This window comes from Bombyx mori, chromosome 7 (genome assembly GCF_030269925.1).
Source record: "Bombyx mori chromosome 7, ASM3026992v2".
NCBI lineage: Eukaryota > Metazoa > Arthropoda > Insecta > Lepidoptera > Bombycidae > Bombyx > Bombyx mori.
The window spans coordinates 7,596,338-7,611,645 of record NC_085113.1 but is presented as its reverse complement, the minus strand read 5'-3'; the positions used below and the strand labels follow the sequence as shown (position 1 = coordinate 7,611,645).

Genomic DNA, 15,308 nt, shown 5'->3' with positions numbered 1-15,308 from the left:
GTTAACTGGTTACTAAAGTCCATAGACATCATTACGTGATCACCGTCAATCGTGTTGAGACATGAGGTCTGAGTGTCGATTGTATTGTGTAAAGGCGTCCTCAACCCTTGAAACTGTAAGACAGAAAAAGATGTTTGTTATCATCTACATTTAACCAAATTATTCGGAAATATACAGTAAGAATTTGTAGGCAGCGGCTTGGCTCTGCCCCTGGCATTGCTGAAGTCCATGGGCGACGGTAACCACTCACCATCAGGTGGGCCGTATGCCCGTCTGCCTACAAAGGCAATAAAAAAAAAAAAAAAAAAAAAAAAAAAAACATACTGCCAATAGAATTAAATTAAATAGATTCTCGCCCGAAGAATCTAATATCAGCTCTAGACGTTACTAGAATAGCTAGAAAAACATGAAACAATAGATAAAATAATATTAATTTAAATGTGGCTTTGCAGAAGCTGGCCCATTTCGCAGATTGGTCGAACAACTCTTCCGAGTTCCACATACTTCTGGAGGTGAAAAGAGAATTTATCGAACATTTCATCAACCCTCTGCCTTCGAAGTGAGTTTTAGTTTACTTTCAATATTCTAAAATCAAATTGTTTTTTTTTTATTGCCCTTGTAGGCAGACGAGCATACGGCCCACCTGATGGTGAGTGGTTACCGTCGCCCATGGACTTCAGCAATGCCAGGAGCAGAGCCAAGCTGCTGCCTACCACTAAAACCATTTGTCATAGTCGTCTTCATAATTTGATTTATAGCCAATATATTATTACTTCATTTGCTTCCAAGAGCACCGTCCACTTCGTACAAGAACATAATTAAAACTGTTTTTACGGTTTATTATTATTATATTATTTTAGATGGTTTCAATACTTTGTAGTTTTCGTGGTCACGAAGGACTACGGTTCTATTCTTCGACAATTGAGTGTCGTACTAACTTCGTAGAAGAACTTAGTTATTGTGCCCATAGACACAGCTCACTGAGTTTCTCGCCGGATCTTCTCAGTTGGTCGCGTTTCCGATCCGGTGATAGATTCTGCGAAACACTGCTCTTGTTAGGGCTAGTGTTAGCAACACTCCGGCTTGAGCCCCGTGAGCTCACCTACATGTTAGGGCGAAGCTGACACAAGGCTATCAGCATAGGTAGGAAAAAAAGTCAGAACACAATTCTTTTTTTTTCATTAAAATGCGCAACGCTACTAAAAAAAAATTTTAATTCTATTTTTATAACACAAATTTATTAGACATTGAGTTTACGCATTTTAACGATGATGAAACATAATAAATACAGACACACACATGTGAGTAATTCGAGATGCGTCGAAAACGCTTGCGTTGATCTCGACATAATAAAGACCCTTCATGCAGTGGCGTCATGAAATATAATATTCCATTAGGGCTGCCACACTTTGATATTAAAATTAAAATACACAAAAGCTCTTTACGAGATCTTAAATAATCGATAAAGAAAATTTGTTTCCCTTAACATCAAATTGTTGTTGTTTGGAATTTAGTTGGTAAATTCCTGAAACCATTAAATCCCGAACGCCGCTTAATTGGACAGCCCTGAGTTTCATAAAACGCGTCGTCCAGCTGCCACTTTATGAACCTGTCCCAGAATATGGGCGATTCATGATATAACATCCAATTTGGGCGAGGCCATATTTTATCTGAGACGTTTTCGTTGAAACGTCAATTCCATAAAAAATTTCCGCGTTGAACTCAATAACGTCATATGTGTCAGATTAAGATGATTTTAAAATAAGAATAATTAAGTTTTTTTATTCCACTGGGATGACAAGCTAAGGTTGTTCTTGTATTACTCTTTTTTTAAACCAAACCTTTTAAGAGGTTTCCGCGCCTAGAGGGTGCGCAGGGAAACATAATAGGAGCAAACCGCGAGTCCAAGAATGTTTTATGGCCCTGCCTATCAAACGACTCCCGTTGCACTCTCTCATCTGACGTCTTATCTCCGAAGCGTGAGATCGGTCGTTCAATCTCTTTTTTTTTTTTTGTTGTTCAAAATTATGTTTTTTCTATTCTTTGTCTGGTTCTATTATATTATTTTGATAACTTACTAGGGTAGCGCGTCACCCACTCTAACCGGCGCCATCTAGGCGGGCTTCGGACAGTCTGCCGACCGAGAGGGCTGGTGGTCGTGGCGCCGACGACCGCCAGTCCGGCGTCCCGAGGGGGAGGGTGATGGGAGAGATGTGCTCCGCACTAAACGCTTCACTTTCCCCCCTTTGCCTTGTCATGAGTTCTGTCTCATGCGAGGTTTGGACGTTGGTTGTTGAGCGACAGGAGGTTTTAGTCAGTTCGACTCTGACATACCCCACCCAGTATCCCCAGAAAAGGGCGGAAGTCCGGCGATGTCCTCCTGACAAAAAAAAAAAAAAAAAGGGTAGCGCGTCATAGTAGCATATGAATCAAGCCTTCTGCTGGTAACAATACAATTTAAACTCCCGCATAGCTAAACGCGATGACATATGCCGGACGTCTGAAACTAAGCCACGATGACTTCAAACATCACTTACTTTTTTAATTTATTCAGATGGGGCGACCTGCCTTTCTACAAAAGAGTGTGCGGACCCGAAGCTAGTGGGATTAACATCCCAGGGCGGACCACGTTAGAGGGCTGGCTGGCACGCTGGGCGCTCTATCTGAGCAGAATGAAGAGATTTACCGACCTACCCTTATATCTACAATATTTATGCAAGATACTGTTCCACGTTGTCGACAGAGAGGGTAAGTGTAAGCGATTTAAAAAAAAAGGTGTCTTTCTTTTCTTTGATTTGAAGTTGATTAAAATACCCATACCTAATACCTATTATAGGAATGTTATTGCTAAATTATACTATTTTTATTATGGATGGCCGTTGGGGCCAGAAAGACACCGAACAGTTACCATTAACTTTTTATTGGTAAGCTTTGCTTTAGGACACTTGCGACGTTTGACCTGGGGTCAGCCATTGCATTTTCGCTTACGGCTATCGTAAAGAATCCACTTTTTCATCACATTTGATAATTCGTTCCAATATTCCTTTATTTCTGTATCGATTCAACAAGGCAACACAAGTTTCAACACACAGATCAGTGAAATCATGAGGCACCCATTTTTCATATTTTTTTTATTTTATAGATTTGAAGCAAATGAGTCAATATTGTTGGTGAGGTAAAGTTAAACCATGTCGCTAATTCCTGGTTAGTTTGGCTCGGATCGGCTTCCACAATCTCTTTCAATTTATTGCTATTCACATGTATGGGCGGTCTTGGATGTGGTTCGTTCAAATCAAAATTTCCATCACGAAAGCGTTTAAACTAGAATCTCACGGTGCGTTCATTAGCAGTCCCCTCTCCGAACGCAACGTTGATATTTCGAGATGTTTCTGCAGCGTTAGTTCCGCGTCGAAACTCGTATTCAAAAATCACTCGAACTTTCGAAGTATCCATCTTTCTTGTCTAAGCTGAATAAAAAAAACAATTGAAAGTCGATAATCGAATGTTGCACATTTTTAAAAGCAGAACCTCATATGTACCATTTGAAAAAAGTTTCACTCAAAAATCTCAAACCATGAAGGTTCTATGTCAATTCGAAGTACCTATATATAGAACGGCAATTTCATACTTTAACCCCTATTACAAATGCTTTTGTTTATAAATAATAAAATTAAATTTCAGAGTTCTTTAAAATTGTAGTTATGTTTTGATCTCTTTTGTTTTATTAATATAGACGTTTTGAATAAAATAATATGAATATTACTAAAACCCGTCAGATCACATTATAATAAAGACGAAAATCGATTGACAAACAGTAGAGAAAATGGTGCTATTTTCCTCTCTATACAGAATTTATTTATTAACGTCAATATCAATTATCAAAATATTTTACTTTCCGAATACTATGTAATACTCGTATTATGATCGAATTTCAACGTCATATCTGAATTGGGGAATTGATGGATGACAATGTCGTGAGAGCGTTCACTGACAGGTTATTCGGGTATAATGCTGATGGCTAAGACAGATCGTCTCGACTCAATTATTTAACGTAACGATGAGAAATTAAACTTTTTTTTCGTGTGAGATGAAACTAATATGAACTAGTGGTCCCCCGGCCGTCGTAATTCGACTATAATTAATTAAAATTATAAGTTTGTACGCTGTTATTATTCTATCATTATGGAAAAATAATAATAAAGACAAACATTAATCTATTCCCAATTTCATCACAGACTATAAGCAATAAGAAAGGTTTGACAATAAACATGCAATAAACAAATAGCATGCATGCGTGTTGTGTTAAATACATGGTAATGTGTGTAATATTTTTATTTATTGATTTAAGGTATTTTTAAGTATAATTTAAAAAAAATTAACATTCTGCACTCCTTCTCTATATATTGTCTATAAGTGTTATATGGAAATTATATACTCTTGCGTCCGGGCAATTTTCGTAAAAAGTGACACCTGATGGTGAATGGTTACCGTCGTCCATGGACTTCAGTAATGCCAGAGGCAGAGCCAAGCCACTACCTGCCATAATAATTAACATTTAAAGATTTTTTTTTAATTCCCTCATGGCCTATTGAGATAATCCTTGCCTCTGGCGTGAGTTGACACTATGTCCAGATTTTTTGGTGGTACGAAGCGCGAAGTATACTCACAAATACTCATGATCAGCAGCAACTTAGCGACGTATTTATGTCGATAATTGCAGAAATAATCTTTAGTCTCGGCATAGATTAAATTAACATCGGAAACTGATCTGACAGATGTGCCAAGTGAAATATGATCACTTCAAGAATCATCAAGTATCACCTTCAGGAACCTTTCATTAAATTTACGCTGAACAATCACCAATATTTTTAATATTTTACTATGAATAAAACGAATGACTTTTTCTGGAGATTTAAATCTTATCCACGACTCGTATATCTCATAAACATACAGCTTACATTCAGGATTCATTCTAAAATGTACGGAAATAAGCAAAACCGAAGCCTAAAGAACATTATGAGCCTAATATTTTATTAATAATTAACGATGACCATTCTAAAAGTTCAAAGTAAAACAGTTAAAACGATTTATGGCAAATAAAACGTTAATGACGACATTGTAAATGCCTGCCTAATGTTTAAATACATTAAAATTAATGCAAGCCGTTGTTAACTGGGAGGCAGAAACATTAAATTAATTCGCTTTTAAAAGGCAATCTATACTAATACTAATCTATACTAATATATAAATCTACAGTGGTTTTTACGGATGTTCCGTTATAACTACGGAACCATGCATCCGATTCACTTGAAACTTGGTATCCATGTAGAAAATACATGTACTTAATGGATAGGCTAATTTTTTTTTTTTTTTTTTATTTAATTTACTTCAGATTTTACATCCATATTACACGTCTTAATTACTTACTTAATATTATACTTATGAGTGTTGGACTCCTTACACCAGTTGGGGGGGCGTTAATGATGGGAATCTTTGTGGGGGTGAGAAATAATAACGTTAATTTCAAATGCCCAGCGAAGCGGACGGGTACAGCTAGTAGTTTATAAATTTATAAGATTTGGTGGTTGATTTTTTTTTTTAATTTTATTCTACGTTTCCATCACACTTAACTTGTATCTTTAAAATATAAATAAGTTGATTAAGATGAAGAAACAAAAAGATACTATTACGTAGAGCATATTGCAGATCCGTACGTCTAATTACCACCATACCACAATATTTTTTTTTTTGTATTGCTTAGATGGTTGGACGAGCTCACAGCCCACCTGGTGTTAAGTGGTTACTGAAGCCCATAGACATCTACAACGTAAATGCGCCACCCACTATGAGATATAAGTTCTAATGTCTCAGTATAGTTACAACGGCTGCCCCACCCTTCAAACCGCAACGCATTACTGCTTCACCGCAGAAATAGGCGGGGTGGTGGTACCTACCCGCGCGGACTCACAAGAGGTCCTACCACCAGCAATTATGCAAATTATAATTATATTAATTACGGGTTCACATAAAGTATTTTCTTCAGTCTTCGCGATTCTTAGAAACAGTTCAAACTACATTTATGGTTTAATCTCGCAGTTTTTGTTATTGTCAATACATTATTTGAGAAGTATCGTAGACTTTATAGTTTTCGTGAATGCGAACGACTAAAGTACTTAATACCACAGACAGAAAGACTGTTTTGGAATTGACACGACATCGACCATTAGAAACTAAGATAAAAACGCCAAGGAAATACGCGAGTACTAATACTAATTACCTATTTAAGTAATTACAAAATCATAATAAATAAATCTAGGTATATATATATATATATCTACCTATATTATAAAAAAAAATATATATATATATATATATGTCGTGGATAACGACTTTTAGTAATATTAAGACGGTGGTTTTGATTATTATTTTAAATGATGAAATGTTGTTTTGATAAATATCACAAAATGAAGGGTAGACTCCGTAACGCCACAGTATAAAATGGCGGTACGTGGACAGAGTCGTGGCATTCCGTGTCAGACAGTAATTCCGTCCGTCTCAGTCAGTGAGTCTCTGTCAGTCAGTCAGTCGGTCAGTCGGTCTGTCGGTATATGCAACGAAACTGTCGGTTTACCCTGTCATTGTGAAAGTTGTGTGTGTTGAGTTTCAATAATTATTATTGAAAAGTTTTATTGACTAAACTGAGTTCAATCGAATACGAGCGATGACGGAACCTACCGCTCAGCCATCCCTGGCGCGTGCTGACATCAGAAGTGAGATCAGGACTCTACTCTCACTGGCGTGACGTGTTTGAACATGTTCGAAGTACAGCAAAAAAACATGATGCAGATCAGAATACTAGTAGTGGTACGCCACAAGAGCGTGAATGCAGCATACGTAAGTCGTGTAATAACGTCACTGTTACCTCGATGGAAGATCTGAGCCACGAAGAAATCGTCACATCTTACGTTCTGGCTCATGTTGCCCAGTTTGACTGTCGACTTCATCACATGGCATTTACTAGCGGAAATACAACACGTAACAAGCTATTGCAAGAAATTAAGGCAAGTGCAAATCTCAAGTGAAACTTCGATCGCAATAATGGATCTGTCATGACGAGTGGGTAGTTCCGACAAGAATTATTTTAAGCGGCTGACTTCTGCTAGAGTTACATGGCACTAGTGCAGTAAACCAGGACATGAGACTGTGAATTGTCGCTGAAATTTTAGAATCTACTAGATTCAATACCAATAACACTACACGTTCGATGACTTCGGGCTCCAGCAAGCAAGCAAGCAAACAAGAAAGCAAGTTTCCGTGGGGAAGAAAAATTGACACATCTGAAGTCGTCGTGACCTGTAAGATAAGACGTCCGGTGCGTTCGTGTCTGGCGATGCGGCGGTGTTCGGGTTCCGCTGGCGGATGCAGGTTTTTCCGGTGAAGTGCGTGCTTGTGCGTGCTTGACAAGTGTTCGCGGTTGGCTTCCTCAGTGTGGGAGTAACATCGTGTAGGAGAGGTGGAACCCGTAATTGTAGTTTGCGTGGTGGCTGGTAAGATTTGTTGCGGTAAGAAGTTTGCATGGTGGTAAAATGTCTTGTGAGTCTGCACAGGTAGCCGGAGGTGAGACTTCCGCGGTCGCGGCCCACCCAGTCCGCGAGAACCGGGCAGATCGCCTCGACGGTACGGAGGCCGGCCGACGGGTCCGCCAAACGACGAGACCACGCCTCCAGCACGGACTGCCGAGATTGGAGCCCCCGCGCTCCGGCTGCACTTGCGCTAGGGCGCGCCGCCTCATAGGAGACTGTGAGGTATCCTTGAATGACTGACTGCGATCGCGCGCTGCCGGCGTCGCAGCGCGGCGACGTTCTCGTGGGTAAGGACGTGGCACCAGACGGGTGCTCCGTATAGTGCCGTCGATCGCACGGGTACCATCACCCTGCCTATTTCTGCCGTGAAGCAGTGGTGTATTTCGGTTTGAAGGGTGGGACAGCGGTTATAACTATACTGAGACCTTAGAACTTCTATCTCAAGGTGTGTGGTGCGTTTACGCTGTGGATGTCTATGGGTTCCAGTAACCACTTAACACAAGGTGGGCTGTGAGCTCGTCCATACATTAAAACGAAGAGCGTAATCAAACGAAATTAGATACGAAGTTTAAAGGGCCGTTTAAAGTATTTGAAGTATTGGATGGTGACCGTTACACATTGAAAGCTTTAAATTCAAAACGTACTTACAAATACCCACATGATAGGCTAAGAAAAATGCCAACATGACACATACCAGTCGAGGTTGATGTAAATGATGATGATGAAGAGCAAGCTTAAATTGTGGTGAAAACTCGAGTAAGGATAGTCTATCGGCCGTATTGTGTTCGACCGTACCAGTAGCTATTACGTAGTCGTAGCCCGGTAGAAATCGGTGTCTCTTGAGGCAACTCAAGTAGTCCGTGGGTGCGCGGTGCGCGTTTGGCTCTGGCGGAGGTCGGGGTCTGTAAAGACCATCGTGTGTAGTCAGCGGGTGATGCACACGGGCGATCCACGCTGTGGATGCGCATCATGAGGGCAATTGCGATTGCTGGTCGGCTGGAGAGCCGTGGCGTTAGATATTTTTACTCGGAAGTTTTCTTTGATCTGAGTTCCTGTAAGCTATGCCTGATTTGTACAGACTAAATTTGAAGTTTGATGAACGACTGTGGTACGTGCTCTGGCTGCTGAATAGTGAACTTTGTATACCCTATTGTTTGATTTGGTTAAAATGGTATTAAAACAGTTTAAAGCTTTGATGACTTTAAAGTTTCCGATAAGTCGTAAAGTGTAGTCAGGAGTGATCGAGCGGAACAAGTGTTCTCGTGGATGTTTTTGATTGTAGGTTAACCATCACACGAGGACATGTACAATCAGGAAGACCATGTCGCAATCAACACGTGATTGCTGCAGCCAATACGAGATATGGGACGCAAGCACAGTCTGTCGGCGCTCGATGGGTCAACTATTCACCGGCCGAGCGGAGCGACGTGCCGGTAGCTGCGTAATATCGGTATTTTTGGTAAATAAGAACAATCTGGTGAGTCGTATTTTTATTTGGATTCTGGTGCCGAATGCTCTCTTGTCAAGAAATATATTAGTAGTAGCTTCATAATTCAGCAATTTTATACGATGGTTCTTATAAAAGGTTTCTGTTGTTTTGACTCAAAACTGTACGGAACAAATCCTATGCGATGGTTTATTGCTTACCTATTGTATGTCATGTACTACCTGATAGTTGTTTTAATCGGTTCAGTGAGATTGAGCATTCAGCGAAATAGAACTCTTAAATCTAGTGTCCTTATTCGAAGCCCAGACTTGCGTTATTGATGACCAAGCTCGCGATGAGCTCATGGAATTGTTCTTGACAAGAAGTGCTAGAAGCCGTACATCTTTTGAAGTGAAAACTTCTTTAGAATCGTTGTGATTTCAAACCGGATGCAACGAAAAAAAAAAAACGACAGGTAAGAGACACAAATACAAAAATGTGTAGGATGAAGCCAGCAAAGAAGGAGACAGAAATATACAACATACTATTTAATACAGCGCCATCTGTGAGATTTTTTAATACTAACGTGTGTATGAAAGATCTTGTAGTGAATTTTAATTTAGGATTATACGTGAAATTAAAATATCAATTCACAGAGGGCGCTACCTTACAATTATTTACTAATGACAAAATTTTACATTTACTTAAGACGTTTAGGATAATTGTATTTTAATTTTGGAAGGTTTCACTTCTACCACGTGTGAATTGCACACATTTTGTTTTTTTTTAAATTGTTCTACCATAAGAATAACAGGCGAGCCCCTTCGAATTCTTTAGAGTTCGCGTGCCATATCCCAAAAGGTTTTTACTTAAAATGATACTGAAAGTAAGAGATTAACTTTGACGAAACCAGAACATTGGAAATTTAGTAAAATTCGATGTTGAATTTTGTTGAAATGAAGACAGACTGCTTTAACTGGTAATAGAACCTATGATTACATAAGGTTGCCTCTAAGTAGTGCTACTGACGAGACTGATCAGTGAGGTGAGAGTATCTCCATCGATTGGTACAGCGGAGACCTGGGTCTCAATGGAGACTATTGTTGTGTTGGTCTACTAATGACCTTGACTCTATATTGTGAAGTGATGTGTATTGGTTTTATCATTTGTTTTAATGATAATGTGGGTGGCAATGTTACTAGCTGCGCCGGCAGCCAGGCCAGGAGCGTTCTATACGATTTTATTGACACTAGTGATGTAGAAGATGTAGGATCAAATGACCACGATACAACTGACTGATTAAAGTAAGGATTTTGTTGCCCTATTTTGTGTGATTAGTAAAGAACAGTATTCAGTGTTATTTATGACTGGTAATTGAACACCTCGCTCGATTTAGGTGATGTGTTCGTTTTATTGCCGGATGGAGGCATTGCGATGTGTTTTATGGTTGAAGTGGGTACTGGATGAAAGTTCCACTTGCGTGCCGGATGGAGGCATTAGTGTTTTGTGTTGAAGTTGGGTACCGGATGGAGGTCCCACTTATTTGCCGGATGGAGGCAATAAATAGTCAAGAGCTACTCGATGGAGGTGGCACTTGAATTGGGTTATCGTCACTCGATATAGGTGGCATGAGTTACTCTCACTAGATGGAAGTAATTGTAACGATAGTTTGTGGTTGATACATAATACTGATGAAATACTGCTTAGATTGAGTTGTTTTGTAATAACTCGGGTTTCTAATGCTTATTGAGCATTAATGAAATTTTTCAGTTGTATAGTGTATCACTAATAGTTGGGTAATTAAGTTATCTACTCACACAGGTTAACATAGTCTGTTAAAGATCTTGTTGAAAGCTAACGTTATGGTTTGTAATGAAACGAATCCCAATCCTCAATCGTGAATGAATCAGGAGTGGCCGAGACGAAACTTGTTAGATATTGCAGAAGGTTGTTTTCCTTGCAGGAGCGTCACACAGGGACGTGTGACGTGTCAGAATGGCCGTGTCGTGGATAACTACTTTTAGTTGTCGTGGATAACGACTTTTAGTAATATTAAGACGGTGGTTTTGATTATTATTTTAAATGATGAAATGTTGTTTTGATAAATATCACAAAATGAAGGGTAGACTCCGTAACGCCACAGTATAAAATGGCGGTACGTGGACAGAGTCGTGGCATTCCGTGTCAGACAGTAATTCCGTCCGTCTCAGTCAGTGAGTCTCTGTCAGTCAGTCAGTCGGTCAGTCGGTCTGTCGGTATATGCAACGAAACTGTCGGTTTACCCTGTCATTGTGAAAGTTGTGTGTGTTGAGTTTCAATAATTATTATTGAAAAGTTTTATTGACTAAACTGAGTTCAATCGAATACGAGCGATGACGGAACCTACCGCTCAGCCATCCCTGACGCCTGCCGACATATATATATATATATATTTTTTATAATAATGTATAGGAATAAAAATTCGAGACAATTTTAAAACATTTAAAAACTCTAACACTTTTTAAGATTTGACGCTCTTGGCATGTGATGATACTGCGGGCGCCAAACCAGTAAAAGCCTGTGCATTTCTCTTTCATACGATGCGGCAACGGCGCTTCCCCTTTCCCGTGTTATCTTACCAAAATGATTGGTTGCCAAATGCGCTTATCTATTCATGGAATACGAACAGGACTTAATTGCTTTCACTTTAGGAGCTATATACTAAAATGTATTTATATTAGTTAAAAAATGACAAATATATCACCCGTGAAATATTTTTCGACTTCAATTGTATTTTAGTCTGCTATCACTAATGCTATAAGCATAAGTATAAACCTAATTATATTTCGAAATTTTAATAATAAATAGCTTAAAATAGTGGTTAATGTAATAAGTAAAACAATTTAAGTAATCTGAAATTGGCCAAAGGACGAATACAGCCTTTTGTAATTCCAGGAAGGTCTTTGGCGCTGTTGCCAAATACTACGCTACGCTGTAAAGGGTTTCCAATATTAAGTTAATTTAATTTTCAAGCAGCATTAGTAAGTAGCATTAGAAACTGGAATCAATAGGATGAGCATAAAATGAGATTAAATGAAGGGATATCTCAGTACAATGGTGAAAATTTACTAAGACGTTACCAATTTTTTTATAGAAAAAACTCCAGAACCCACGTTCAGCGATTTTCTTTATTGCACACACACAATTTTATTCCACACTTGCGTACCTTGGCAACGTGAAACAAATGAAAAATAATAATCATACAACTTCGCGTTCCCGCCAAAAAGTCAGCCATTGATCTTATCGGGTATGATACTTAGCAGTTGTGTACACAAAATATGATGAATAAATTGACAATCAGCAATAATATTGTTACAGGCACAGGATCGATCACTAAACCCGCATTAGCAGCTTTTTATCGCTCTGTCATAGGATTGACGGCGACAAGGGTTGACGAAATCATAGACACGGCCTACGATCGTATGACTAGCGTAAGTGGAGCATTTGTTTATTAATTACTGACCCGTAAAACTTGTCCAAATGCAAATAAATTTGTTAGTGTTATTAGCAGGTTATCTTGCTGTGGATTTTACAGAGATTTTATTCATTTTTTTCTTAAACGAAACCCTCATTTTCAGACTATGAAAATTAAAAAAAAAAACAATCTGTCAATACGCTCTCAAAGGATGGCCTTACAAACGAATATCATACCTTTTATTGAAATATTAGATATAGTCTTGCTATAAAGGCCAACTTTAAAAAAATGCTATTGTTTTATTTATGGGAAAGGTGTAAATTTTCTGACTTACAAATGATAATTACGTTTCTAATCGATATTCAAAACAAAGGAAAGAGAATTATTAGTTCAAATTAAGCCTTGCGTCTCAAACTTACATTTTTTTTAAAAGCTATTAAAAAAATTTAAATATATTTTTACTTTCAGAACGGATATCTAATCTTAGACTACGGTACATTCGTCCACTGCTTTACTAATTGGCTGATGGGGAAAAACCCCAACGGTCCGGGCCAATGGGTGTTGGTGCCTCCTAAAGATTCTCTCCCACAGCCGCCTTTCCCAGTAGACTACAGCGCCCTGAACACAGAACCAGCTAAACTAGAGCCCTACGCGCCAGACAAGAAGACCAATAGACATTCAGTCATAGTTTAAGATAATATTGTAGTTTGGATTATTGTAATGTAATGAAAACCCAAAAAAACTCGCTGCGATATCGTAGCCTCGCATGATTCTTAGCAGTTTTAAGAAACTCACATGCCTTCTTCGATTTTCTGAACACAATACGTGGATAAAAATATTCATAAAAAATAATGTGTTCATATTTTAATATCATCGGTGGGTGTTTCGTTAATTGCTGACGAAGTTTCAATTGAATTGTATGTATAACAAAATAATTATGTCAATTCAAGTCAATTTATTTATACGATCGTTCTAAAATAGCATTAGATTAATAATACTCTGAATAGTATCGACGGGAGGTTTTCCTAAAATTAAATAGTTCATCTTTTTTTTTTCATCAAATTTCACACCAATTTTCAACTTTCTATCTATATAAATATTAATATGAGTTGTGAATTTTTGAAATAGTTTAAGGCTCTTATGTAAAGATGGGTTTTTCAAGTTACGACAATTCGGCTTTCTTCCGTCGATATTACTATACGTAAACAGTAAATGCCAATCATAGTTCGTTCATATTCATTCCGTGTTCTATTGGGTAAGAATACTTGCAACTTATTTTGTTGTTTCATCTTCTTGGATCTTCGCGAGTTGTAGACATAATTAAAATTACTTTTACGGTTTGATCTCGATTTTTTCATTGTTAAATTATATTATTTTCAACTTTTCGAATGCCGTACAGTGTATGCGAACACTGACGGCTAAGATGGTCATCGGAAATAATTTGATGGACAATTAAAACGCTAAATCGTAAAAAAAGTTTTAAATTAGTCGCTTTATTATATAAATAAATGATCGCCTGACGCATTATTATATAAAGAAACCCATCTTGTGATCCTCAATGACCCCTAGATTAGATTAGTAGTCATCGGTCCACAATCAGATATAAAATACAAATTGATTATTTTCCTTTCTTTTACATTTTTAGCGCCAGTTAAGGGCGTATTAATAGCGCAGTCTGCTTGTCATTCGCAATGTTCCGATAAAGAATTTTCTATTCACTAAGATTCTCTGTTAAGTCATACGTTTAGATTATTTAAATGTGAGTAATATCTACGAACTTGGTTAATTTCCGGTAATTTTGACTGAAATTTTGTTATTGGTTCCAACTCCTGCACTTCGCCACGATACTTACCAATACCATTTAGATTTAAGGTGTTTCGTGATTGCCTTATATATTTGAAAATTAAGTAAATTCGCTTTGATATGTAAGAAAACGCTTTAATATCTTAGTTATACTATGCATTTCGACCAAATCTATCGTCTTATACTTAGATTAAGTCGATGTATATAATAGATGTAAGCGCACGGTAGCAAAATGCCATAATAAAGCATTTTAACCTCTCACGGTATAGCCTTATTTTGTACCCTAGTATACCTTTAAAATAAGATTGGTATTATAATAAGTACACGAGAATTAAAAAAAAATTATTTAATGTCTTTGTTTTATTTGAGGACGTTGAAGTTACAGACTACTATAGGCATGCTTTACCTTAAATCCTACTTTAAAACTATAAAGCAAAATTAAACTATATGAATATAATTAAAACAACTTTTACGATTATATGTATTTACAGTACATTTGAAAATTGTGCTAACTTACGCTTTAACTAAAAGATCTATTAATAACGCCTTAGTTATTCGTGACCACAAATACAGTAAATTATTCGAAAGATTAACAAATAATATTATAATAACAACAAAAAAATATGAAATCAAACCGTAAAAGTAGTTTTAATTATATCTAAGGCACGAATACCGAAAAAAATATTAATATATGTAAACCTAAATTTATATATACATAATAATAATTTCTATTCTAAACAGGGCACAAAATGTCGACTTCACAAATATCTAGGTCTATATTTCCAGGGATAATCACTGTAACTGGTGGTAGCGCGTCCATTGAGCCCGCATGGGTAGGTATGCTTTCCAGTTTAAAGTGTGGAGGGGCCGTTGTACTATTGAACTCTGACTTAGAACTCATGTCTCCGAGTGGGCGGGGAAATTTACGTTGTTGATATCTATGGGCTCCGGTAACTACTTAACACCAAGTTAGCCCCGAGCTCGTCCAATGATCTTCTTCTTCTTCTTGCTTTGGTTTCCTCAAAACTGGGGTCGTGACCAT

The 15,308-nt window shown here is 37.8% G+C and overlaps 1 protein-coding gene across 1 annotated transcript in view; it reads left to right on the top strand.

The window, feature by feature from the left end:
* LOC105842367 (uncharacterized) overlaps positions 1–14,616 on the top strand; it is a 102,736-nt gene extending 88,120 nt beyond the window's left edge. Inside the window, exons 5-8 of the mRNA XM_012694908.4 lie at positions 453–559; positions 2,555–2,748; positions 12,367–12,479; positions 12,932–14,616. Of these exons, the coding sequence (XP_012550362.2) occupies positions 453–559; positions 2,555–2,748; positions 12,367–12,479; positions 12,932–13,156 (639 nt within the window). The 3' untranslated portion in view covers positions 13,157–14,616. The remainder of the gene's footprint in view (positions 1–452; positions 560–2,554; positions 2,749–12,366; positions 12,480–12,931) is intronic.
* The last annotated feature ends 692 nt before the right edge of the window (positions 14,617–15,308 follow it).